Source organism: Chiloscyllium plagiosum, unplaced genomic scaffold (genome assembly GCF_037043375.1).
Source record: "Chiloscyllium plagiosum isolate Xiang-an unplaced genomic scaffold, Cpla_swu_hap1 HiC_scaffold_4, whole genome shotgun sequence".
Taxonomy (NCBI): domain Eukaryota; kingdom Metazoa; phylum Chordata; class Chondrichthyes; order Orectolobiformes; family Hemiscylliidae; genus Chiloscyllium; species Chiloscyllium plagiosum.
Window position 1 is genome coordinate 90,341,460 of NW_028270142.1, and position 27,761 is coordinate 90,369,220.

The following is a 27,761-nucleotide window of genomic DNA, read 5'->3' on the forward strand; positions in this document are numbered from 1 at the left end:
TTGGGATCTCTCTGTGATTAGTGAGGCTCGCAATTATCGACCATATTTGCCCCCATAAAGATGGTGGGCCATCTTTATTGGCTGCTGCAGTCCCTCCGGTGAAACTGCTCCCAAGTCTCTGTCAATCTGGAAGTTTCAGGATTTTGATGCAATGGTAGTATATAATGACAGTAGGATAGTGATGTATTAAAGTGTTTGAGTTATCGGGATAGGCTGGGACTTCTTTCCCTGGAGTGTAGAAAGTTGAGGGGTGATTTCTGACTTGATCACTGATGGGTTGCAGTGTTAAATCAAATGTCAAAAATGGAAGTCTGGAAAGTTGCTGTATGTTTGAAATGGCAAGTGTTTTTTCTTTTTCTCACGTCCTCTTACACCATTGCACAAACTACAGACACACCTCCCACCACACGTGCACAAGCCTATTCCCAACATATATATGCACATGCACATTTCAACCACATGCTTGAATGAGTATACACATAATCCCACCAAACATGTTAAGCTGAATTAAATTGAATTGGCTTTATTATCACATATACATGGGCAGGCACACACACATTCTCTCACCAGAAATGTGCACATGATGTACATACGTACTCTCAATCTCAGTATGTACATGAGCACATGCACACATTCTTCCACCAATCACATACATCCCAGTGCATGCATGCAGTCCTTCCCACTAGGCCCATATGTACAACCACAAAGCATATGGAAGTATGTTCATACCAGACACACCCACCAACCCTATTTATACACATTCACCAGACTGCTGCATGCTGTGCACACGTAAACTCTCTCCCTTTATATACTTTGGCTTTATGAATTTTCTCACTGTTTAGAAAATAGTCCATGCCTGTATTCTATTTTTTTCAAAGTGCAAGATGTCACATTTGCTCATGTTGAATTTCATCAGCCATTTCCTGGACCACTTTTCTAAACTGTCTAAATCTTTCTGCAGCCTCCCCACCATCTCAGTACTACCTACCTGTCCGCCTAACTTCATTTCATCAGCAAACTTCGCTAGAATGTTCCCAGTCCCTTCATCCAGATCATTCATATATAAAGTGAACAGCTGTGGCCCCAACACTGAACCCTGCAGGACACCACTTGCCACTGGCTGCCATTCCAAAAAAAAACCTTTTATCCCAACTCTCTGCCTTCTGTCTGACAGCCAATTCCCATGCCACACAAGTGTGGTACTGCCTCATTCTCCCACAACACATGCATGTGCACATGCAGTCCCAACACCATATACGTACGCATGCAAATGTGTGCGCCAGCGTGTACACTTGCTCTCATCACATGCTGTGAGCATGCATTGTTCCCTCCCCAGACATGATGCATGTGGAATCACGTGCTCACGTGGAGGCACACACATGGAACGTGCATATGCGCACAAGTGCAGATGTAGACACACATTATCCTTCTCACATGAATGCTTAGCACACACGTTTTCACAAATGTGCACAGTCATTCGCACAAGACTCTTACATGTACACACTAGGTATGTGCAACACACACACACATCCTCATGAGGCACATGCATCCAGCTACCCACATGGAAGCTAGGTGCACCGCCCAACACAAGGTGTGTGTAAATATGTATATATGCATATTTCCACCATGTTTGGCATGTACATGCATGTGCACGCACATGCACTCCCACCAGGTACATGAAGAAAGACATGCTCAGTATTTGCCCATGAAAACCTGTACTCTCATCACGCATGTGTATACGTTATCAAACAGTGAATGCATGCATACTCTCCCACCATGTGCCTATGCAGACACCTCTCCAATATACATGGATATTTCCGCCATGTGCGCGTATTCCCACACATTAAGTGCATATGCATGTCAGGCGTGTACAGATACGTGAACATATGCACATCAGGCTCATACAGACATGTGCACACACTCACACTGGCATGTACAGGTAAATACTTCTACATGCCATGCATGTGCGCACTTTATTACTCACTCTCATGCACAATATATATGTACACACACTCATGCATAGATCTGTGCATGTACTTCCCCCTCTCCAGTAGGCTTGTGCAAGCAAGCACTTGCCCTCTGCTGACTAGGCCCATACTGTGTTATCCCCTGCCACAACCATCAGGCCCCTGCGCATGCTTCTTCCTGACTAAAAGACACTATACGTCATTCACCTCTGCCCATCAAGTCTGTACACCTACACATCCAACTCATCCTTCCACAATCAAGCACCAGCAGACAACCACACACAACTGGCACTCATGCACACATCCGGCATACAGTTTGCACATACATCGCATCTCCCTCACCCACATTATACACAGTCACCATGTCTCGCGCGTATGCATTTCTGTAACATACGTCACCCATGTGCACAACTCCTCTCTCATGCCTGCGTGCGCCACATCTCTCTCAACACAACTCTCTCTGTTTCTTGCTCTCTCTCCCCTTTCTTTCTCTCCCCCTCCCCCCTCCATCTTTATTCTCTGTTGTCCCCCCTTTCTCTACTCCGCACGCGCTCTCTCTCTCTCTCCTTCTCTCTCCCCCCAGCTCTGCCCCTCCTCACACCATATGCACATGCTATACACGTGTACACAGTGCACTTGTCACACCAGATCTCTCCCATACACTATATCTTTCATATACCATGCACACTATATCACATACATGGCAGGTATAGTATGAATGCCCCAGCCAAATCCACTGGCACATGTGTGTGAACTCTCATCTCCACATGCACTGACGCACTGGAAATCATAAATTCTCTTTGATGGTCAATTATATTTGGTTTTTTAAAGATCACTTGAATCCAAAGTTCCAAAGCCTGCAAAAAAACGACCTGCTCCTGAGGATTTCTTTGGAAAAGGACCAGGCAAGAAGGTCTTGATGGGAAAGTAAGTCTTTCTCTTCACCTTTTTTAGTTCCTTCCTTTTCTTGCATGTTTGATACTCAAATTTCTAGATGACATCTAATTTTAGTCACAATCCTCAAAATGAACTTCAAAAATGTTGCAGTTCGACAGTTATCTCAGAGCAGTCTGTCAGAAATGGGTATTCAAGGAAAGGGGTAGTTTATTTTTTAACCTCTTGATTTCATCTTTGATCCCTCAGTGGTGAAAGACACTGTTAATAGACTAAACCAATGAAACAAAATATCGTAATACATCTTTAAAATATTCCTGCCTCTTTCAATAAATTACATTTTAAAATATTTAAAATACCTTTTGTGCCCTGTAGTGTGAGGGCTTTTAGTAATGGTGCACTTGTGTCACTTTTACTGTGAGCTACATATACTCAGAACATGTGCCCTGTTCTTTGTGGACAGAAAGAACTTACGCACACCTTGCATCTATTTCATCTCAAGAAATGTAAACTAACCCTTCTATACTTCACTTCTCAAGGCACTGATTTGATCAATTGGAGTCAGGTTTTAAATTTAAATAAAACTTGTAGTCAACTATTTGGCATCATCTAACTGGTGTTCTCTTCCCGTATAAATATATTGTATTCTGTTTGGTACTAGTCATTGAGCTTGGGACTCCAGGTTATCCAGGCCTATTGTCGTATGGACAGACTGCCAAACTCTCTGAACCAACAATGAGCCTCAACTTATCTGCTAGACTGGTGTGCAATGCTCCACTCTCCACAGCAGACACTCAAAGTTTTTCTGAAGTAGAAAGCCAGAAAGGATCTTCTAGTCCTTTTATTCATGCACGTTCAGGATTGATTTGAATATGTCCAAACACACTTAATGTAGGACCTTTTATAGCTGGCAGACTCAGACCATCCAACCCTTTATTCCAAATCAGATTCTGCTTAGGTTCAAGTGATGGATAAATAGTTGATGGCTTTCTGTGCCATATAATTCACTTCTTGAAATTTCTAAAATATCCATAATTTTGAACAATGTGACTGTAACTCTTCAATGCTATATTAGAAGTTTAATTTTGCTGTTTTAAAGACAATTCTTTTAAAAAATTGAGTTAAATACTGTCAAATCTACAGTAAGGCTCTCAACGTCATCAAGATTTTCATAACTTCCAGGTTTTACACATGTATTAATGAAGTCAACATGTTTTGCATCTCGCTGCCTGCATAATCTGTGTAATAGTTTGATGAGCTAACTGGTTGTAACACCGGTTTAAAGAATTAATCTGCTTTAGTGGTACTTAAACTTATAAAATTAAGACAGCTTTGTGTAAATCTTTGCATTATCTTACTGCATATAACTAAAATCATTTTTGGTTTCCTCCAGTGAAGAATTGACACGGCTTTGGAATCTGTGCCCTGATAACATGGAAGCCTGTAAATCTGAAAGCAGGTAAGAGATGACATTAAGTCTTTATCGAAGGATATGAATATTTGACTATATTTAAATCAATCAGTTTCTGCCTTTATAAAAAGTTTGGAAGGGAACTGTATATTTGTGAATCAGTGGTAAAGGTGTTAATGCATTTATGTATTGCCACATGAAGCATTGAAAATCTATCCTGAATTTGAAGTTTCCTGCTGAATGAATGTCCAATTCAAATTGGAAAATGTGAAATACGAATGATCATGTTGAAAGTTGAACAAGGATATTGACATCACTCCTTGATGCATTCTGAAATTAACATTATCTCAGTATGCTGAAATTGCATTTTATCTGTCCTTGTGGTCAGAATTTGACTTTAATGACCTAATATGAGAAATACTTGGTTTAAAGTGATAAACTAGTTTTTGAAAGACAACTTTAAGCAACTCCGTTAACAGCTCCACAAAATTGTTTGCCTTTGGTTGTAAAAAGCTGCTTAATGAATTATCTAGGCTTCGTGTTGAGAATGTTCACTCTAATTTTTCTTAATTTCATCTCTCTGTGTCTCACTCTGTAGCACCTTCATTGCCACCACCATGTTTTTCAGCCTGACTGTATTTTCTAATTTTAATAAAGTACATCCTTGAACTTCATTGCCTACTCGTGACAGCTGTGAGCTTTCTATGGAGCTCCAACATCTGGTCTGACTAGCTTCTAGGTAGATCAGAAATATCAGATGATCTGCAAATGTCTACATGATTGCAATTTAACTATGTTTACCTTACATTTAGTAGGTTACTGGGGTTCAGGCATCAAGTATGTTCCTTGATAAGGCTATTAGGTTTTGCAAAGGCTATTTTGCATTACACTACCATGTTTTTATCTTTACCTTGATGTGAGTTATCTGCTTTGCAGGGAATTTATGCCCACTTTGGAAGAGTTTTTTGAAGAAGCTATTGAGCAAGCTGATCCAGAAAACATGGTTGAAGAAGAGTACAAGTAAGTTGTTATTTCACAAACTTAAAGGTGTAAATCTGTTAACTTTCCTACAAAGTATTATTATAATCTGTTCATATTCTGACAGCACTTTTTACTTCACAGAGTGGTTAACAATTCCAATTATGGCTGGAGGGCCTTGAGGCTGCTGGCACGACGAAGCCCACATTTCTTTCAACCGACTAATCAGCAGTTCAAAAGCTTGCCTGAGTACCTAGACAACATGGTTATCAAATTAGCCAAGGAACTACCTGTGAGTATCTTTCCAATTTTGTGTTAATGAAACATAAAAGTGCAGTGCCATCTTATGAAATATCTATTGTGATATCCTGACTCACTAAATCTGTTTGCTTGTGTACCATAACTGTAAGGAGCAAGAGTCTACGGTATAGCTACCACTGAACACTCTGTTTAGTTGTATTAAAACAGGCAGAGTTTAGAATGACAAGCCTGAGCCCACTACATCTCAATTATATGATTCATCACAGATTGTGAGAAAAATCAACTGACTTTAATATGAAATCCATAACAAAAAATGTACCAAAGATTTTCACAAATCAAACCATGAAATCTAGCAAGTAGGTTTAGAAGAGGCAGCAAATTGAAAAGAGTTTGAGGATGTGCTGATATTTTAAGGCAGAGGAGTATTTGAAGAATGTTCAAAATCACTAGAAACACTGCAGAAAAGAATACAAATTGGATTACAATCGGAAGAGCAGAGGTGGAGTCAGGAGCATTATTTTTAATTTGTGCTTTTAATTTGATCATTTTGGCAAGGCAACCAAACGATACCAATCCCTAATTGTCCTTGAAAGGTGGCAGTGTGGCACCTTCTTAAACTTGCTGTGTAGTGCAGGTGCACCCACAGTGCTATTTTCTTTTCTTTCATGATTTTATACAAACAAATAGCTTGCTGCTATTTCAGAGGCAGAGATCCATTGCTCTGGATTTGGAGTCACATGTAGACTGACTCTCCTCGAATGCTGCCTGACCTGCTGTGCTTTTCCAGTTCCACACATTTTGATTGTGATCTACAGTCATCACTTTCTTCTGATTTCTGTAGACCTTGTAAAGATGACCAAATCATCCTCTAAAGGTTATTTGTGAACTACAATCCAGAAGTTTCTTCATCATAATTAAAGCAGCTAACATTCTATTCTAGATTTTTAAATGGAATTGATGCTGCCATGATATAATTTGAGCTCATATCTACAAAGCCCACTGCATGGACGGCAGAAGTTCAGTGAGGCAGCTCAGCTTTTCAAGAGAAATTAGACATCACTCATCAGCAGTGACAACAATGTTGTGGAAGAATTAGTGTGGTCCTCTGAATTACAAGTTTTGTAACAGTACCACCATGCAGACTTTCCCATCCGTATGAACATAATTGTTGAAGTAGGGAGGAGCAAGGTAAAGAATAGATTTACAGGCAAATATCCAAAAATGTGGGAAATTAATGTACAATTGGGTAAAAATTCAATGAAATTGGGAAATGTAGGAATCAAGGCACTTTTTAATAGTGTATGCAGCTAAAACTGTTTTGGATGAGTTGTGTATTCTGAAGGACTAAAGCACTCAGGACTTTGGCAAGAAACTAGTAACATTAGGGAGATGGAAATTTGAGGTCTTCATGATGACCAGAATATATAGTTGGAAAAATCTACAAAGAAGTTGACAGTTACAGGGGCAGGCAGCAAAATGAAGTTGAAGCCATGATCAGATCAGCCATACTTCTATTGGGAGGAGAAAACAAGAATGGCATCAAAACGGATTGAATTCGGCTTTGCCATTACACATGTAAATGTTGACCCCATGCTTATGAATAATATTCTCAAGGCACTGAATACTGAGAAGAAAGAACAGTGAATACATCTTTTGGAACTAAACTTGCAAAGAACATGATGGCTACCTCATGTTCTGGCTGTGTTAAGGTGGTGGGGTGATGGGGTGGGGGGGGGGGGGGATGAAACCATGCCAAGCAACAAAGTGAAGAAAGAAGAAGTAGTTAAATGCCACAGGACGGTCAAAACAGGCTAGTTAGTATAGCATATCATCACAATGAGAAAGGATGAATCAGCATTTTTAAACCCCCCACCCCGCCCAATTGATCACAACGAATTATTTTTAGTTTGAGCATGGAGCTATCAACTGTCAGCACAAGCGTAACACCAAAAGTCCTTATGGTTTGTGAGGTGTTAGATTTTTAACCGGAGAATTGTATCCTCAACAGTGGCAAAATTAGAAAATACCTTTGTGATTTCGGTGAATGGTGGTTTCCCAATTTGCTTTTTCACGAAGTATTGTCTTCTGACATGCTGAGGCAAACTAGGGAGGGAAGAGAGAAAGAGAGGTCTTGAATTCTTGTTGCTATCAATCCATAGTTCTTCGTCTTTTCTGCTCAGAGGCAGCTGCTAAAATAGTGTTCATTATGTTTATCCAAATTTGGTCTCATTGTTCCTCAAAGCTGTAGGAACATGTTTTCTGTAGGCAACATTTCATGTCCAGTGCATGCCCCTTATCAGGCATGTGAAAATTGAAACAGGTGGTGTTAATTTCTTGAAGCCAGACATGGTAACTCTTTAAAATAAAATGGTAATTGTAGTTCAGACAGTTTTGTTTATTCTATATTGGCTTCCTGAACTTATCTCAGTTCATGCTAATGAAATCACAGTGGTCATTTTAGGTCTGTATTTGGCTTTTTTGAACTTTTTAGTTCATGATAGGTCCCAGGTATTAAAAATCAGATGAAGTTGAAAATTGATAATCTATATGTTACCACAATCTGGCCAAAACTGGCCAAACAAAAGGAGGATAATCAAAGCTTTTTTAGGTATGTGAAAAGAAAAAAAAGTGGTTAAGTCTAAAATTGGGCCCTTGAAAACAGAAACGGGTGAATTTATTATGGAGAACAAGGAAATGGCAGAAGAGTTGAATAGATACTTTGGATCTGTCTTTACTGGAGAAGATACAAGCAATCTCCCAGATGTAATAGTGGCTGAAGGACCTGGGGTAATGGATGAACTGAAGGAAATTTATATTCAGCAAGTAATGGTGTTGGATAGACTGTTAAGTCTGAAGGCTGATAAGTTCCCAGGATCTGATGGTCTGCATCCCAGGGTACTTAAGGAAGTGGCTCTAGAAACTGTGGACACATTGGTGATCATTTTCCAATGTTCTATAGATTCAGGATCAGTTCCTGCGGATTGGAGGGTGGCTAAGGTTGTCCCACTTTTCAAGAAGGGAAGGAGAGAGAGAACAGGGAATATAGATTGGTTAGCCTGATGTCAGTGGTGGGAAAGATGCTGGAGTCAATTATAAAAGATAAAATTACGACTCATTTGGATAGCAGTAACAGGATAGGGCAGATGCAGCATGGATTTACGAAGAGGAAATTGTGCTTGACTAACCTTCTGGAAATGTTTGAGGATGTAACTATGAAGAATGAAAATAGAAGGGTCGAGATGGGATAATTCAACAACTTTATCCCATCTCGACCCCTCTGTTTTCATTCTGCTCCGTAATTTTATTTCATTTATTTTTTAAAATATCTTTTTTCACTGTTCTGTACCTCTTATTTCTTGATTGTCTCTCTTTCTCTCGCTCCACACTCTCTCGTCACCTTTTTCTCTCCTCTTCCCCTTTTGCTACCCTTCTCACCTGTTTTCCATTTAGCCTCTGCTTCATCCATCCCCCACATACTTTGTCACATAGCACTGGTTTTAGCCTTGGTCATTCACAGCTCCTAATCTCCCTATAATCTCTCTATGCACTGTCATTATCACCTCTTTATTGCTACCTTTGCTTCTGGAGCCATGAATCGCCTTCTCTCAGCCTAGTTATAAATACCTCCCTATTTCTCCCTTTTTTTTCGCTTTGACAAAGGGTCAGTTAGACTTGAAACGTCAACTCTTTCTCTCCTTACAGATGCTGCCAGACCTGCTGAGATTTTCCAGCATTTTCTCTTTTGGTTTCAGATTCCAGCATCCGCAGTAATTTGCTTTTATGCTTTGAAATAGAACTGAATCTCAGTAGTTTGTTCAGAGAATTTAAAGATTATTTTCAGAATGAAAGATGAAAGGTTTTTGAGACAAATGTTTAATAATAGTGAGCTGGGTGAATAGAGTGAAGTTATCCAGTGATGGAGTTGCAGTAATGTGTCAAGAAAGAGCAAAATGATGTCACATGATCTCATTATGTGCTTGGAGGCAATGAGGGAGAAAAAAGTAATGTAGAGTAGAAGCAAGAGTGTGGAGGTAGTTGTTGGATGGAATAAAATGGAGAAGACAGCTGAGGAATTGAATGTATGGTTGCAATTTTGGGCAGACAAAATGTCTTATGTAATCCTGAATTTCGTGTTCTTGAGAGGAACAGAGTCAATGAAGGAATCTTTAAGAAAAAAAATGTGGTTCCTTTACCCTTCAAAATGATCATGGAGTAGTGGGAAAATTTGATTAAAAAACATATCCATTGATATCTTAATTAATATTACAATAGTTAGGTCAGTTGCCTGATGCATCTGTAGTAACAGCTTTGGAGCAAGATAGAAGAGAGAGATATAAAGTTTAGATTGTGGACTAGGAGAGTCTAAAAAATTAACCCCAGCATAATGATCTCCATTGAGACTGTCAAAATTGAAGACAAATTCAAAAATTCCTCATTATTTACTGAGAGAATGAAGCAATAGGATTATACAGATTAAACAAATGATTTTACTTTACTAACAAACACTACTAACTAAACTAATTTAGGATATCAATTATTCTGTAGAATAAAAAAAACTTACAATCACTTACATTTTAAAACTGGGGGCATCCTCAACTGAGCCCCACTTTGACCTCCCCATTCACATGAAGCCATTGGCCACTTATTGGGCTTTTGAAGGTCCCTTCACTTCGTGAGGTCAATCAAACTGCTGCAACTCTCAATTTCATTTGGATTCTCCTAAATGTATTTGCTGACCTTCCAGTAGTCTTCAGCTAAGTGAGGCTTCTCTGCTTCTTAAGTACCTTATGACTGTAGCCACCAGTTCAAGCTTGGACATCATTGCACTCACTTCCTTTAATGGCTCAACCTCAGAAATATCTCTCGTTCTTACCTGCCCCTGTTTCTCTCTCTCTCTCTCTTCTTGTTTCCTCAGCAGCTTGTCACTCTCATGGTTATTACACATTTCTCTCTCTATCTCCAAGTTAAAACATGTGTGCTGGAAAAGTGCAGCAGGTCAGACAGCATCCAAGTGCAGGGAAATCGACGTTTCGGGCATAAGCCCTTCTTCCTGCGCTTTTCCAGCAACACATGTTTCAGCTCTGATCTCCAGCATCTGCAGTCCTCACTTTCTCCTATCTCCAAGTTAGCCATATTCCCCGTCTTTCTTTCCTCCTTCAGTTCTGTCTTAAAACTGCATTAAGGTTAATGTTTTCACTGCTTCAGCTAGAGGCCTGGCAAACATTTATGTCTCTTGCTCCCTTGAAATGCAGAGATTTAGCTGTCTTTGTTTTTAAAGTCAACTGCTGATTTTTTTTTTAAAAAGTTGATCATGTGCTGTAGCCATCATGGGCTAAGCCAACTTTTATTACTTATCGTTAATTGTCTTTGAGAAGATAATGGTGAGTTATCTTCTTCACCTGTTCCAGTAGGGAAGCTGTGCAACTGGATGGATGGAGGCTCAATTGATAGAAACACTTGCAGTGCTGTTGGGAAGGAAGTTCAGGATTTTGACCCAGCAGCAGTGAAACAAAAGTGATATATTTCCAAGTCAGGATATTATATAGCTTGAAGAGAAGCGTGCAAATGGCAGTAGTCTCATATATCTACTCTTGTCCTTCTATGTGGTAGAGGTTGCAGTTTTACAGAGCTGTGGCGATTTTCTGCAGTGTGTTTTGTATTGCCACTATTTGTTAGTGGAAGAAGTGAATGTTGAAGGTGTTAGGTGTGGTGCCTATTAAGCAAGCTGTTTTATCTGAGATGTTGTTGTGCTTCTTGAATGTTTTTGGCACCTCATTCATCCAAGCAAGTGGAGACTATTCCCTTCACACTCCTCTTATGCCTTGTGGATTGTGGACAGGCTTTGGGGAGCCATGTGGTGGGTTACTGGCCACATAATTCCTAGCCTCTGACCTGGTGTCAGCCACACTGTTTATATTCTAGTACAATTTCTGGTCAGGATATTGTTGATGGGATACTTAGTGGTGATAATCCCATTGGATGTTATGGGGGGGGATGATTAGATTCTCTCTTATTGGCTATGGCAATTGCCTAGTATTTACATGGCATAAATGATCCTTGCCACTTATCAACCCCAGCTTTGGTGTTATCCTTTGCTGTATATGGACACACCTTCTCTATTTGAGTTGTGAATAGTGCTGAATATTATCAGTGAACATCCACACTTCTGATCTTATGATGGAGAGAAAGTCAATGATGAAGCAGCTGAAGATGTTTGGACCTTGGATACTGATTTGAGGAAGTCCTCCAGTGATGCCCTTGGACTGAAATGATTGACCTCCAACAGCCACATCATCATCCTTTGTGCCAGGTATAACTTCAACCAGTGGATAGCTTTCCTTTCGATTCCCAATGACTCCAGTTTTGCTTGTGTACCTTGATGTCATCCTCCTACAAATGTTCCCTTAATGTCAAGGGTAATCACTCTTGCCTTGTCTCTGGAGATCAGTTCTTTTGTCTTTGTTTGGAGCAAGACTGTAATGATGTTGGGAATGAGAGGACCTGCAGAACCCAAACTGAACAATAGTGAACAGGGTACTTCTGAGTAAGTGCCATTTGACAATACTGTCAACCGGTCTTACCATCACTTTGCTGATGATCAAAGGCTGTGTGGCAATTGGCCAGTTTTGATTTGTCCTTTTTTTTTCAATGAACAAAATCATGGAGGGACAGGGAAAACTTCCCTAACCTTCCATTGCCTATTTGCCTGGCAATATGGCACACTTTGAATGTTCCAACTAGAATGTAAATTTACTGTCCGTTATCTTCAAAATAGCCTCTTTAATTCTGGAAGCCATAGATAAATTATATTTCAAATAGCGTTAACAGCTATCTCCTGAGAGCCCCTGGTTTCATAGTTTAAAAAGGGTGCTTCTAACTTCTTTTGAATCTGCATGAATAATCTATTTCTCATTTCAATAGCTGTAAACTTTGTCATCTCAAAAGCTGAAAAATGGGCCATTTGCTGTTTAAATTATTTCCCATTTAATTGTAATCTTATTTAATAGACAATTTACATACCCCGAATTTATTTGAATATCAGCTAGTTTATTGTAGTTTATCAAGTTTCTCATTCAGGTGTTTTCAAATTACTTATTTTTACTGCTATCCAACCTAAGAATCCCTCATATATACAGATTATGGAATAAAATAGTCGCAAGACCATCAACTTGCTTATTATTTCTGATGTCACTCATGCATCTGATATTACCATAAAATACTATAACAATTCCTCTGAAGTTTATGCACGGTCTCCCTCCCAACTATCGAACAGCTGCATGTCACTTTTCCCAAAATTCTATTTCTTGGCAGTGATGACAGCGTAGGAGGTTTTTAAGTACATATTATTTCCCATTCACAACTACAAAGTTTTCCTTCTCGACATTCTTTTTTGGGTAAGCAGGGCTGTATAGTTTTGATAGATTCAGATCATACCATCTTAGAATAACTCTTATTCTTTTTCTAAAGTAATTTCATATGCAGTGTCTAGTCCACAGAAAATGCAAAACTTTACTCTCATTATGGGTGTTGATTTTCTTCTCACCTTATGTGAAATTTAAATGGTCCAATTTTATTTTCTTTTTTAAAATTTCCACTCCAGGCATGTGACTATCGTGGTTGCAATTAGCTAGGTATGATAAATAAAATGTAATAGTTAATCTGGTTGTGTTAAAGGGATGTTTTGCTGCAAGATCATTAATCGCTTCTGTCATTATTTGCAGCCTCCCTCTGAAGAGATAAAGACAGCAGAGGATGAGGATGAGGAAGAAGACAATGATGATGCATTGCTAAAGGAAAGCAATGAAAGTAAGTTTGAAATGCAGTTTTTATGTGAAATATATTGACGATTCTTTGCTACCTAATTGTAACCCCTAACTTCTCAACAATGATAACAGATCTGTGACCTAATGATATAATTTTCAAACTTCACTTTCTCCCAATCCACCCAGCACCATACCTCCATAAAGGAAAAGGCAAGAGAAGCCAGTCTTTCCTATTACTGTGTTCAGAAAAAAAATAAACTGATCGATGGAAAAAAGGCTTAGTTTTTTTAGGGTGGTATTCAAAGATCAGAATAATCAGAACTTTAATGGAAATCTCCCAAGTTCAAAACAGCATCCTTCATCTACGACGCTTGTTTCTAGAAAGCATTCAGTTTGGTTATTTAATCGTAAATATTTCAGTCAATTTCATAGTAGCCACTAACTGCTTGGAGAACACTATTAGCAAAAGTTTGTCATTGCATGATGACAAATGTTAGGTATTCTGCCACTGGCTGAAAAATACATGGGAACCTAAATTTGAGTGATTTTGTAAATGTTAATTCTCTCAGTAAACCCCAGGGCAACTACTGATTCGTGAAATACTCACCATTTAATTAGTCAGTGGGAAAATTGTTGCCATTGACAAGTCTAACTGGAGCCTGCTGCGTAGTCCAGACAAAAAAAAACCTCACTACTGGCAAAGTTTGAAAATACATTTTTCTGATCTGTTTTCTGTGTATTAATGACTGCTCTGGCCTCTGCTGAGATAAAAATAAATATGCAAATCTCGATGTTGAACAGTTATAGGAATTTCTTGCTTTGACAGGCTCCCTATGAAGGAAAAATATGTGAACTGGCTGCTATTTTGTCTTATATAATGCCACAGATTAAAGGCATCATAGCATTGGCACCAAATTCAGAATCATTGTTGCTCTGAACTATTGTTACATGTTTGTTCTGGACTGGGACAGATGTTCTGGTTGTATTCAGATCAAATTTGATTATGAAAAATCAAGAAAGTGTTTGATGTTTACAAGATTTGGTTCCATTTGACATCTGTAGGTTTGATTTATGCTGAGCAATACGATAATAGCACGTATCCATTCATAGCAATAATGAGATTGAGGAAGGGAGTAGCAGCTTGATGAATGTTATTTACACTGATTCATTCAAGAATCATACTAAAGGCTAGGAAACATTAGTAAAATCCATGACATTCATTCTTGAAATAGCAAAATGTATGGAAACAGATATTCCTCTTCTGTTTAATAAGAACTATAAAAATACAGTATGAAATCTTAATTTTTGAAGAAAGCCTCCAATGTTGACATTTCTAGTTTCCCATGTATTTCAGCCAACAACAGCAGGCTACCTGACATCATCGTCTGGTGACAAATGGCTGCTAACGACCTCTCCCAAGCAGTTAATGGTTGCTATCAGGTAGGTAGAAGTATCCACTTTGAAGGCACTTTTACATTGTTAGATAGAGGTCTCAGGAAACTGCATTCAAATGGAGACTGTGACCTTTATGTGCCACATTGCCCAATTTATTTAGAACCCATTAGAAGCTGAACACTAGCAATTCCTGTTGGTAAATGGGAGGAAATCTTCCTTCATGTCTTTAATTGTAAGGAAAGTTTTGATGGCATTTCCTAAGTTTCGTTAAAATTTAGATTTCTGGCATCATTGCATATCCAAAGTTGGCTCCTTTATATTAATGAATGCAGTAGAAGACACGAGTACTACTGTAGGTAGTTTCTTTCAATGCAATTGATGTTGAATCTGATGTTTAATCATGAATTGTTTCTAGGGAAATGGAAGAGTATGCTGTCAGGAGTTATGCTTTGTAAATGACGTACACACTATAAACATGTAGTTCACTTTTTTTTAATGGTGATTGTTAGAAACGAAAATCGCTTCTCAATAATCGCTCTAGACAAATTCAGGAAAACAAAGTTTTATTAACAAGTCAAGTCTGCAGAGTCGGGCACCCTTAAAGAAAAGGCGCGCTGAGGCTTACAAAGTCTCCATTATATATAGCACTAGTCCCTCCTCTCCTTGGCTCCAACAAGCCATGAGGTTCACATTCTTAAAAACATCATTATTTTTATCACAAAGTCTGCATAAAAGGCTCCAGAGTCTCCAAAGTTTGTTGTTTTTCTCACCCTGTAGTCTTATCAGTCAAAGGCTTTAATCTGAAACAGATGTCTCAAGTCGTTCTCCCATCCTGGAGTCTTATCAGTCAAGGACTTATCCTTCCCTGATGTGTGAATGGCTTCATCAATCAAGAGCCTGCTTGTTTTTACTATCGCTCACAAATTGTCAGCATTCTGCACAATTTAAACTATTCTACTTTTGAGTATATAAAATGGTTGTTAGAAAAGAAACAAAAGTTTTGTCTTTTATTATAGATCAGTCTGTGGTCCAGGCACATCTTAAAGTTTAAACCGAAATTACCCCTCACAGTGATGAATTTAGCCGCAGAAGAATGAAAGACTTCCAATGTAGTTTCATCCACCTTGTCCCCAGCCATTCTAAAACAGTAACGCCCTTATTGTAAATAATAGCTTGGTAGTACAGAATTTAAACATTACTAAAAGAAGATGAGAAGTTGAAGCTTTTGTCTCATCTTTGCACTTATCAGAACTACCGTGGCAAGAAATGGAGTTGAATAAAGAGACACTATTTTATACAGCATGAGAAGAGGAGGATGATTGGTTGGCCTGTCATTGGTATGGATATACAGCAAGAACAATTAAATGTCAATCTTAATTTTTGGACTGGGCAGGTACATTCTGATTGGTCATGGTGTTGGCATGGATGCAGTAGAGACTGGCTGTCCCCAAGTCCCTTTCTTTTTAAGGTGCAATGCATGTACAAACTCCTTCTGCCTACGTGATACAGATTTTTGTGTCCTTATATCTTTAGCTTTAGCATGTATTAGTGCATTATACTGTGAGCCTACTGATGACCTTAAGTTAGCTTCCTGTGTACTCTTTAACACAGTCTGGATTATTGAATAAATGATTTCCAATAGCAGAATCGCATCTAATGATGGATATACTTTTCTGAGACTTGTAAACGTGTTGGTTAAGCATGTGGCCCACTGCGGATGGTCAACAGAACATGTTATTTGGTAAGATCTGCCTTTCATACCAGGCATACCACAGCATTGGAACTCATAATCACTGTTACGCATTAGTGTGGCAAATATGTCTTTTTTGGCTTAACATTAGTGGAGAGAACCACTCTTGCAATTATTGCATAGTAACAGTGAGAGACAGCTTGTTTTACCTGTTGTTCAGATTTTTGATTTATTTTCCACTTCCAGCATAATCTGAGGTAGACTGGGCATTGCTCAGGGCCAAAAGTGTGTAGGCATTTTCTTGAGTTCACATTATATGTGAATGATGATTTGATCAGGGTGCCAGTATTTATGCAGGATGGTTTTGAGATGCCCCCTACGACAGTGGTGAGCAGATGGCCAGGATCTATTCACTATGTTGCCAATAATATTGACCTTGTATTGCATGGGAATGTAGCAATCCCAATGTGTATGTTGACCAATAAATGTAAGCTTTTGTTAGATACTAGTTCAGAACCCATTGTAAAAGTTCTCAACTGATACATTGAGGAAAGAGAACCTATTTGACTGCTCCATTTCAGTGATAAATTTGAGTGCAGGATGGAGTTTCTTAAGCTGTGTAAAAAATAATTCTTTGCTGCTGTAGATTCAAATATCACAAATGCGTTACCTATATTTTAGAAATAGGCAAGGGATACGGGGTTTGTGGCCTTTTCATTGAAGATGTGCTTCTCATGGTAACCCAAATAAGATCTTAACAAGGAGTTGGCCTTCTATTTGAGAATATATAGAATCATTGAAACTTAACTGCATAAATTGCTAAGTTTATGAGTTTATTGAACAGGTTCTGACACAGGTGGTATATCTGGATTGCCATGATATAGTAGAGTCCAGTGGCTTTTTTAAGTGCTATGTTGACATATGTTGACGAATAAGCTAGCATTATCGAAAGACCAATCAGAATATACCTGCCTGGTCTAAGAATTAAAATTGACATGTAATAATCAAACAATCTGCACAATCTTCTCCTACCTTGTTCAGATCTGTTTCTGGCATCATGGTTCTGATGAGTGCAAGACAAAACATTTCAAATACTTGTCTCCTTTTAGCAATGTTCACGACCATCAATATAATTGTCAGAGTGAATTTCCCTGGGTAACCTTCTACCAGGAACATAAATCGGTGTTCAAAAAAAGGTTGGATTAGAGACCAAGTACATGCTTGAAATCTTGTTTGAAGAGTTGGGTTTTGGAGGAGTAACTCAATTACTCACCCTTAATGTTTCGGTTTACGGAAAGAATTTCACAATAGTACTGAGACAGCTGAAAGTTTTGTCACCAATGGGGAGGCGAAGATGGAGCAGAATCTGACAATAGACATTGCAAAAATAGGTTGTAAATTTTCAACTGAAAACAATAAATGCTGGAGATCACAGCAGGTCAGATAGCATCCATGGGGAGAGCAAGCTAAGATTTCGAAGAGTCATCTAGATTTGAAATTTTAACTTGCTCTCTCTTTGTGGATGCTGTTTGACCTGTTGTGATTTTCAGCATTCGTTGTTTCAGTATGGGTTCCAGCATCTGTAGTAATTGGTTCCTTCAGTTTGTAGGTTTTGATGTTTAGCTGAAAGAGGAATAGGATGCCAATGGTATGTTCTGTCAGAGAAAGTAGTCAGTGGGAATGAGATTTGAGTAGGTGATAAGGGAGTGGAGTTTCTGGCTGGAATTGGAGACAGTAGATAGAAAATGGGAAAAGTTGTGACATTTCTGAGGCCATTTGCCTTATTTCCTAGTGCAGAGGCAGTCGATTGAAACAAGCCGTTTGGATACAATTAGAGTTCCTCATTATCAATATACGTGGGAAAGCTGACCCTTGTGTATGATGACGCTGAAAGGCAATATGTATAAAATGAAGAGGTGGTATAAAGATAGATCTGGAAATGATAGTATGCTGTAGGGGAAGAATGCTGTTGCTGAAGATGTACCCACTGTTTTCAGGTGAGAAGGAATGGCACCATGTCATGCAATTGCATGGATCTCGCTAAGAGCAAGGCATAGCAAACAGAGGACTGGGGAGGAAGGCAGACCAAACTTTATCAAATGTGCAGAAACAGGATAATGTTTCATGGTCATTGAAGATATAATTTGTTATTTTGTTTAGAGTTGTTTCAAAAGTATCATCAAGATTCAAAGACGTTCATGAGATGTGGATGGAACACACTGGAAGGCAACAATGTGCGAACCATGGAAAGAAAGAGACAGGCTGAGATTGTGTGTTAGTTGTAGAAAATGATTGGATTGAGTAGGAGTTTTTGGGAAGTGGAAGTAATTGGAGTTTTGCAGAGGGGACAGAGTGCCTGAGGAAATTATCTCGTTGATATACACTGACATGGGAGTCTATAGGTTTTGAGTTGAGGGGGTAAAAGAGGGTTAGCATGACAGTGATAATCTTGATGAGTGCAAATGACAAAATTAGAAAGAAACTGACTGGTTCGATGTTAAGAAGATCAGAGAAGATAGCTCCATGTGTTCTCTCCAAGATTAAGACCTGTCTTGAGATGGAAATGCACGACAATTACTCCCCCTTAATGTTTCGGGTTACGGAAAGAATTTCACAATAGTACTGAGACAGCTGAAAGTTTTGTCCCAATGGGGAGGCGAAGATGGATTGAAGATTGAAGGAGGCAACTAATCTTAGAGAGGTTGCAGAATGATTGATTCTGGTCTGAGTGGTTTTGGTTATAGAAATTAACACTGACAAATCAGATCTGTTGTTTAATGACTGAACTAATAATCAGCTGGATAATAATTTTTGCACAGTTCTGACTACTGTATTGTACCCAGGTGGGACAGGACTGGGCAACTGATGCTTTGAGAACAGCAAAGATCTATCAATGGGAAGGAGGGGAAAAGCAAGAGAATTTAGTTAATACAAATTTGGCATCAGTCTTGAGTCACTGTTAGCACTCTCATTCTTGAGTTCAAACCCAGTCCAAGTCTTAAGCATGTAATTGAGGCTGGCATTTCACTGTAGGATGGAGGGAGTGGTCTACTGTCAGAAGTGACACTTTCTTAATGCAACATTAAACCAAGGCCCCCTCTGTTCTCTCAGGTGGACACTAAAGATACCAAGGAACTAAAATAAATGCAGGCCAGTTTTCTCCTTGGTGTCCAAATGAATAATTTATCCTTCAATCAACATCTCAAATATTATCTAGTCCCGTATCTCACAGCTGTTTGGGGGACCTTGTGTTCAAACTGGCTGCTGGGTAGAAGGTAGATGAGTTACCATCGGGGACGGAGAGGGAAGGGGCAGGCAGTGCAGGAATCCCCTCCACAACAAGTATACAGTTTTGGATACTGTTGGTGGGGGACGACTTAGCAGGGATAAGCGATGGGACACAGGTCTATCCCGATGCTCAGAAGGGAAGGGGGAAGAGGAGCAGAATTAGGGACTTCATAGTTAGGAGGTCAGGCGGGAGGTTCTGTGGGAACGAGGGAGACTCGCGGTTGGTGTGTTGCCTCCCAGATGCCAGAGTTTGTTATGGCTCTGATCGTGTTTTGGGGATCCTTGTAGAGGAAGGGGAGCAGCCCCAAGTCATGATCCAAGTAGGCACCAGTGACTAGATAGGAAGAGAGATGGGGACTTAAGGCAGAAATTCAGGGTGGTTGCTTAGAGTTAGGACAAACAAGAGTAGTTATGTCTGGTTTGTTGCCCGTGCCATGTGCTAGGACATAGAGAGAGAGGAGTTGAACATGTGACTACAGGGTTGGTGCAGGAGGGTTTTGGATTCCTAGATAAGTGGGGCTTTTTCTGTGGTAGGTGGTACCTCTCTCTGGTGGGGGGGGGAATATTTGCTAATGCTGTTTGGGTGGGTTTATACTAATTCAGCAGGGGAATGGGAACCTAAATTGTAGTTCGAGTATAGAGGAGATTGAGAATAGGGAGGTCCAAAATAAGGTTTCAAGGTCACAAGAGGGCACCAGCAAGCAAAAGGTTGGTTTGAAGTATGTCTATTTCATGGCAGGAGCATCCGGAATAAGGTGGGTGAACTTGCAGCATGGGTTGGTACCTGTAATTTCAATGTTGTGGCCATTTCAGAGACATGGGTAGAGCAGGGACAGGAATGGTTGTTGCAGGTTTGGGGATTTAGATGTTTCAGTTAGAACAGAGCAGATGGGAAAAGAGGTGGGGGTGTGGCATTGTTCATCAAGGACAGTATTACAGCTGCAGAAAGGACGTTTGAGGACGTCAACTGAGGTAGTATGGGCTGAGATTAGAAACTGGAAAGGAGAGATCACCCTGTTGGGAGATTTCTGTAGGCCTCCGAATCGTTGCAGAGATTTAGAGGATCACAAATATGATTCTCGATAGGAGTGAGAATGAGTGGGTAGTTGCTGGGGGACTTCAACTTCCCAAATGTTGATTGGGAATACAAGATTTCAAGTACTTTAGATGGATCCATTTTTATCCATTGTGTACAGGAGGGTTTTCAGACACGGTATGTAAACAGGTCAACAAGGGGCGAGGCCATATTGGATTTGGTACTGGGTAATGAACCTGGCCAGGTGTTAAAATTAGAGGTTGGTGAGCACTTTGGTGATAGTGACCACAATTCAGTTACATTTACTTTAGCAATGGAAAGTGATAGGAGGGCAAGAGCTACAGTTGGGGGAAAGGCAATTACAGTGCAATTAGACAAGATTTAGGACCCATAGGATGGGAAAGGAAATTGCAGGGGATAGGCACTCTAGAAGTATAGAGCTTATTCAAGGAACAGCTACTGTGTGTCTTTGATAAGTACGTACCTGTCAGACAGGGAAGAAGTTGTCAAGTGCAGGAGCTGTGGTTTACTAAGGAAATTTAATCTCTTGTCAAGAGGAAGAAGGCAGCTTATGTTACAGGATGTGATGGCTCAGTTAGGGTGATTGAGAATTACAAGGTAGCTAGGAAAGACCTAAAGAGAGAGGTAAGAGGAGCGAAGAGGGGCCATGAGAAGTTGTTGGCAGATAGGATCAGGGAAAATCCTAAAGCCTTTTATAGGTATATAAGGGATAAAAGAATGACTAGTGTAAGATTAGAGCCAATCAAGGACAGTATTGGGAAGTTCTGCATGGAGTCAGAGGAGCTGGGGAAACGCTGAATGAATATTTTTCATCAGTATTCGCAGTATTGTCAAGGGGAATACTGAGAAACAAGCTACTAGTCTAGATGGGATTGAGGTTCACGAGGTGGTGTTAGAGATTCTGGAAAGTGTGAAAATAGATAAAACCCCAGGGCTGGATGGGATTTACCCTCGGATTCTCTAGGAAACCAGGGAAGAGATTGTCGAGGCTTTGGCTTTGATTTTTATGTCATCGTTGTCTACAAGAATAGTACCAGAAGACTGGAGGATAGCAAATGTTCCCTTGTTCAAGAAGGGGAGTAGAGACAACCCTGGTAATTATAGACCAGTGAGCCTTACTTCAGTTGTGGATAAAGCGTTGAAAAAGGTTATAAGAGGTAGGATTTATAATCATCTCGATAGGAATGAGTTGATTAGTGATAGTCAACACAGTTTTGTGAAGGGTATATCGTGCCTCACAAACTTTATTGAGTTCTTTGAGAAGGTGACCAAACATTTGGATGAGGGTAAAGCCGTTGATTTGGTGTGTATGGATTTCAGTAAGGCATTTTTACAAGGTTTCCCATGGTAGGCTACTGCACAAAATACGGAGGCATTGGATTGAGGACGATTCAGCAGTTTGGATCAGAAATTGGCTAGCTGAAAGAAGACAGAGGGTGGTGGTTGATGAGAAATGTTCATCCTGGAGTTCAGTTACTAGTGGTGTACCGCAAGGATCTGGTATGGGTCTACTGCAGTTTGTCATTTTTATAAACAATCTGGATGAGGGCGTAGAAGGATGGGTTAGTAAATTTGCGAATGACACTAAGGTCGCTACAGTTGTGGATAGTGCTGAAGGATATTGTAGGTTACAGAGGGACATAGATAAACTGCAGAGCTGGCCTGAGAGGTGGCAAATGGACTTTAATGCAGAAAAGTGTGAGGTGATTCACTTTGGAAGGAGTAACAAGAATGCAGAGTACTGGGCAAATGGTAAGATTCTTGGTAGTGTAGATGAACAGAGAGATCTGTGTCCATGTACATTGATCCCTGAAAGTTGCCACCCACATTGATAGGGCTGTTAAGAAAGCATGCGGTGTGTTAGCCGCAGCTGTACAAAACTCTGGTGCGACCGCTGTTGGAGTATTGCATGCAGTTCTGGTCACCACATTATAGGAAGGATGTGGAAGCTTTGGAAAGGGTTTAGAGGAGATTTACTAAGATGTTGACTGGTATGGAGAGAAAGTCTTACGAGGAAAGATTGAGGCACTTGAGGCTGTTATTGTTAGAAGGTTGAGAGGTGACTTAATTGAGACATATAAGATAATCAGAGGGTTAGATTGGGTGGACAGTGAGAGCCTTTTTCCTAGGATGGTGATGTCTGGCATGAGGGGGCATGGCTTCAAATTGAGGGGTGATAAATATAGGACAGATGTCAGAGGTAGTTTCTTTACTTAGAGAATAGTAGAGGTGTGGAACGCACTGACTGCCAACAGTTGTAGACTTGCCAACTTTACGGGCATTTAAATGGTCATTGTATAGGCATGTGGACGAGAATGGAATAGTGTAGGTTAGATGGGGTTCAGATTGGTTTCACAGGGCGGCACAACATTGAGGGCCGAAGGAAGGGTCTGTACTGTGCTGTAATCTTCTATGCTGTATTTCCCCATAGTATAACAGATAACTACATTTTATTGGTTCTGAAGTATTTGGGATATTCTGAAGTTACTTAAGTGCTATTTAAATGTAAGTTCGCTTTTACTTTGAGATGGAGGAGAATTTTTATCATGACTGGATGATGATAGAATAGGGGTTGGTCATGATTTTGTAGGTTGTATGGAAGTGCGGGGTGTTCAGAAAGGAGGACGTAGGTGGCCAAAATCTAGATGCAGAGACGTTCTGAAAGCTGATGAGGATTGCTGAGGACATGGTATGTCTTGCTGCTAGTTATTGTCTTGGTATCCTCTTTAGCTTGATGTTCAGACCACCATTTGACTTGCATCATTGACAACCTTTATCATATCTACTGTTTGACTCCTAGAGAAAAATCTCTTAGTGAAACTCGGATTTATGAAACATTTAATTGTCAGTTGCTAAGACGCAGCTGTAGATGTAATATTAGTATAATTTATAACTGTTATCTCTTTAGTGAATCTGTTCATTATGTTAATATGTACCAAGTGCTTCCTTTAGGTCAGTCAAAACATATGTAAGGACAGTGGAATGACTGTCATCCTAGCTATCACCTCACTATTCATTGCTTTGCTGATGTTGGAAATCCAGTGAAAATAGAAAATGCTGGGGATACTCAGTAATTCAGGCAGCATCTGTAAAGAGAAATGGTTACGTTTTCAGACCATTGATCTCTCATCAGATTATGTAAGATTCAGTGTTGTCTGATAACATGGTAGCATATGCATCACAGCTTCATCTTGTGCTGCCAGAGAATTATAGCACATGGCTTTGTACCTTGAATTTCCATTCATAGCAAAACCAGCTGACAGGAGATGTTTAACAAAAATGGTGCCTGGGCAACTTAGGTTGTAGATTTTAGCAATAAATGTTAAAGGGGCAGCAGTAGAGACCTAGCTTGTTGCTACAAGGTCTGCCTTCTAGTTTTGATTGTAGTGTGATACTAAACTGCTATTGTCTTTATTCAAAACTGTTCACTAAACAAATCCTTTCTGAAATCTCACCAAGAATTGTGGATGCTGAAAACGTGAAACAAAAACAAAACTTGCTGGGGAAACTCAGCAGGTTTGGCAACATTTATAGAGAGAAAGCAGAGTTAATATTTTGGGTTCAGTGACCTTTCTTCAGAACTCTAAGTAACCAGGAAAAAGCGGTATATATATATATACTGAAGACAAGGAGTGGGAGGATAAAGGAGTAAGCAATAGATGGCGTTGGAACCCAGAAAGAGAGAGTGAGTGAAAAGCCAATATTGGGGACCATAAGTGAGTGAAAATGGATTGGCTGTGCACAGCTTTTCTTTATGCCTGGTTTACTATTATCCATTGCTTTGTTTGTCTAACCGTCGATCTCTGCCTCTAGGCTCTATCTCTACCTATTGCTTACAACTAACCCCCCAAAGACTTCACATAAACCACCTTTCCCTAGCTGTCAGGTCTGACTCGAAACATTAACTCTACTTTCTCTCCATAGAGCTGCTAAACATACTGAGTTTATCCAGCAATTTCTAAGGTTGAGCATGCATTTGCATAAAGTGTTGAATTTCTGATCAATCCAAGAGGTGTTAAAATTGCCAAATTATGATCTAAAGCTGACAAACTGATTGTGCTTACCTCTTCTCATTTTAGTGTAAAGCCAAAATTGACAAATAGAATTAAGTTTTACTCTTAAAACTTGAAGCTAGATGAAGTAAAATTCAGGCATTTCACAGAGTACATTTTAAAAGTACTTCATTGACTGTAAAGGGCTTTAGAGCATCCCAAAGTTGTGAAATTAAAGGGCAAACCTTTTCTTTATGTAAACCATTCCAATAAAATGAGTCTAACAAACTCATTTTAATTTTATTCTATCATGAAATAGAGTTTTTGGATTTGCATTAATTGCCAATAGCACAGAGGGTCTGTAATGTTTAGAATAAAGGCAAATTAACAAAGGAAAATAGACCACACAAAAAAAATCAAAGAATGACCTTTCTCCCTCAATGGCAAAATTTCTAAAAGGGTGCCCAGACAATTTTTTTCGCACAGGAGTATGAAAAGTATAATTGGGTTGCATGCATAATTCTAGTTGTAGAATATTATCAGAAACAAAAACAGAAATCACTGTGAAAACTCAGCAGTTCTGGCAGCATTTGTGGAGAGAAAGCAGAGTTAGTGTTTCTGGTCTGGGGTAACCCTTCTTTAGAATTGATAGTAGTTAAGAAAAGATTTCTGAATATAATAAAGATGTGGAGATGGAGTCTAGACAGACAAAAACAGTTTATCAAACAAAGGAATGGGTAAAGGTAATAACAAAGTGTTTATTTTTAATGGTAGTTTTCTTTTGAAGTTTATTCAGATCTAACCAGTAGATGTGGTTTTTAGTTTTTGTGCATAAACTATAGTATTTGATAAGTGCTTTGCTTGATGCAAATTATTAAACTGACATTTAATAATTTTTTTCAGGTCCTGATATGCAGACTAAGCTTGTAACAGGTGAACAGATAGACATACTCGCTAACAAGCTTGGAGAACAGTGGAAAGTATTGGCACCACACTTTGAAATGAAGGAGTCTGACATCCGTGGAATTGAATCTGATAGTGAGGATGTGAAGATGCGTGCTAAACTGCTGTTGGTTGCATGGCATGATCGGGAGGGACTGCAAGCTACAGTGGAGAATTTTTTGTCTGCATTGATTGATGCTGGTTTAACTGAACTTGCAGAAATCCTGACAAATGAGGCTGATAGTCTAAGCTAATCAATTACTGGAAAAAAAAGTATACAAATTGACCAAGTTTTTTTTATTTTACTGTCCTACTTTAAAAGGTGGTTAATTTTACAATAACTTTTTTATGAATCCATTTTTTGATATTGGGATATATTAGTTTATTCTCCTTCCAGCAGTTGCTAGCCATATATTTTACAAAAGAGGTTTATGTTGATAAGCAAAACTTGGCATGGTGATCATGCTTACAATTATAGGTGATTTTGATAATGAGATTGCTTTATTAAAGTTCAGAGTGGTTCACTGCCATGTTTTAGTGTAACCTCAATAACTAAATTTGCCAGACATTTGATTAGTGGGCAGATGTCACGATCAGTGGTTACTACCCTCTAATGTTGAAATAACAGCATGTAAATATGAGTCATTCAATATTCTTGATTATGCATAAATAAGGCCAAACAATCTTTGTCAATTTATGAACAAAAGTTACTTTGAGCCAAACTGCTCCAGTTTGGAAATTTAATTATAAAAGCTATAATTTTTGAAGCAATTCAACTTTTAATCTCTACTGTTGAATTTTCTTCCTCTTCAAGTTTTCCTTGGGCCTCTAGTCACTATTATGAAATACCATCTTAGTTTTCTTACATTCATGCCAACTGTTTTGAGTTTCTATATGTCATACATCATTCCCAACTAAAACGGATAGATGACCTCATAAACCATTCATAAACAATTTACCGAAAAGACCACATTAGTAGACTGATTTTGTTTTGTCATCTCTTGTTCCATTGTTATATAGACGCATGTGTTTTAGTGTTCCTCATGGCACCACAACTGAGAGAATCCCAGCATTTTAGGATTGTAAATGTGAAACCTGACTCAACATGTTGCGTCTGCACACAGACAATTTCTACACGTTTTTGGATTGCATGTGACTGTTTAATAAATGATTCCAATCAAATTTATGTTGTGTAAAAAGTATTTTATCTGGTTCTGGAACCATAATCAACATACCATATGGAGAGTTGCTCAGAAAAGTTATTTTGCCTTTTATTTATTCTAAGCTCCACATACAATTACTTCCTTTGTAGAAAGTTCTTTCTTTACATAGCCGACCTGTGTCTTGATTCATTTTCTCCATGTAGCTTTGTTTCCAGGTTTCACCAAAGATTTACTCTTTTGAGAGCCATTATATACATACTGAAATCATATGCTGGTAAAGTGCTTAGCAATGCAGTGATGCATTTCCTATTTGACTGAAATGTAAGCAAATTTTTTTTAAACTGAAGTTTAATTTCCAAATATATATATTTTTTCCAGGAAGCAGAAGACTAATTCTTGCTCCTTTTTAAGAAAGCGCATCACCTTCTAGCTTTAATAAGTCTGCTTTGTTCTATGAAAGAAAGAGAAACAAAACTAGGCCAAGACTGCTGCTCCATATTCAATTAAATCATGGTTGATCTAGTCCAGATCCATATTTCCAGATTCTCTTCTTGTCCAAACATCTCATGATCTTGGTCTCAACTATGTCATTAGTTTTACTTTTACTTCTGTTCAAGCAATGAACTATTGCTGACTCATGGCAGACAGGTCAGTTTTATCATTTGGTTTTGTTTTGGAAATTAATGGGGTTAATGAGCATGGTGGGACTTAACTGTTCTGCTGACAGAGTTTCAAAGTGACCACAAAAGAAAAATAGTTAAAGGATTAAAGTTTTGGAATATCCTGAAAATAACTGGAGAAATATTAAATTATTTCTATACTTTCTGATCCATTCTGTCCTAAGTTTATTTTCTTTGCCTTACTGAGATCACAGTCATGTTTATGTAACTGGGTTTATCTGTACGAATGCTTTAGCTGTAACATCAATTAGAAGACCATGACACTAATCACCTCTTATAG

The 27,761-nt window shown here is 39.0% G+C and overlaps 1 protein-coding gene across 3 annotated transcripts in view; it reads left to right on the forward strand.

Moving 5' to 3' along the window:
- Window positions 1-26,820, forward strand: part of thoc1 (THO complex 1) — an 88,959-nt gene extending 62,139 nt beyond the window's left edge. For 2 of the 3 annotated variants that reach the window (XM_043688246.2, XM_043688247.2), the window contains exons 16-21: window positions 2,799-2,894; window positions 4,255-4,320; window positions 5,209-5,292; window positions 5,395-5,542; window positions 13,233-13,317; window positions 25,600-26,820. In XM_043688246.2, coding sequence (XP_043544181.1) covers window positions 2,799-2,894; window positions 4,255-4,320; window positions 5,209-5,292; window positions 5,395-5,542; window positions 13,233-13,317; window positions 25,600-25,892 — 772 coding nt within the window. In that variant the 3' untranslated portion in view covers window positions 25,893-26,820. Of the gene's footprint in view, window positions 1-2,798; window positions 2,895-4,254; window positions 4,321-5,208; window positions 5,293-5,394; window positions 5,543-13,232; window positions 13,318-14,628; window positions 14,715-25,599 lie in introns of all 3 variants that reach the window. The other variant, XM_043688248.2, reaches the window with a different exon arrangement.
- Window positions 26,821-27,761: the final 941 nt, after the last annotated feature.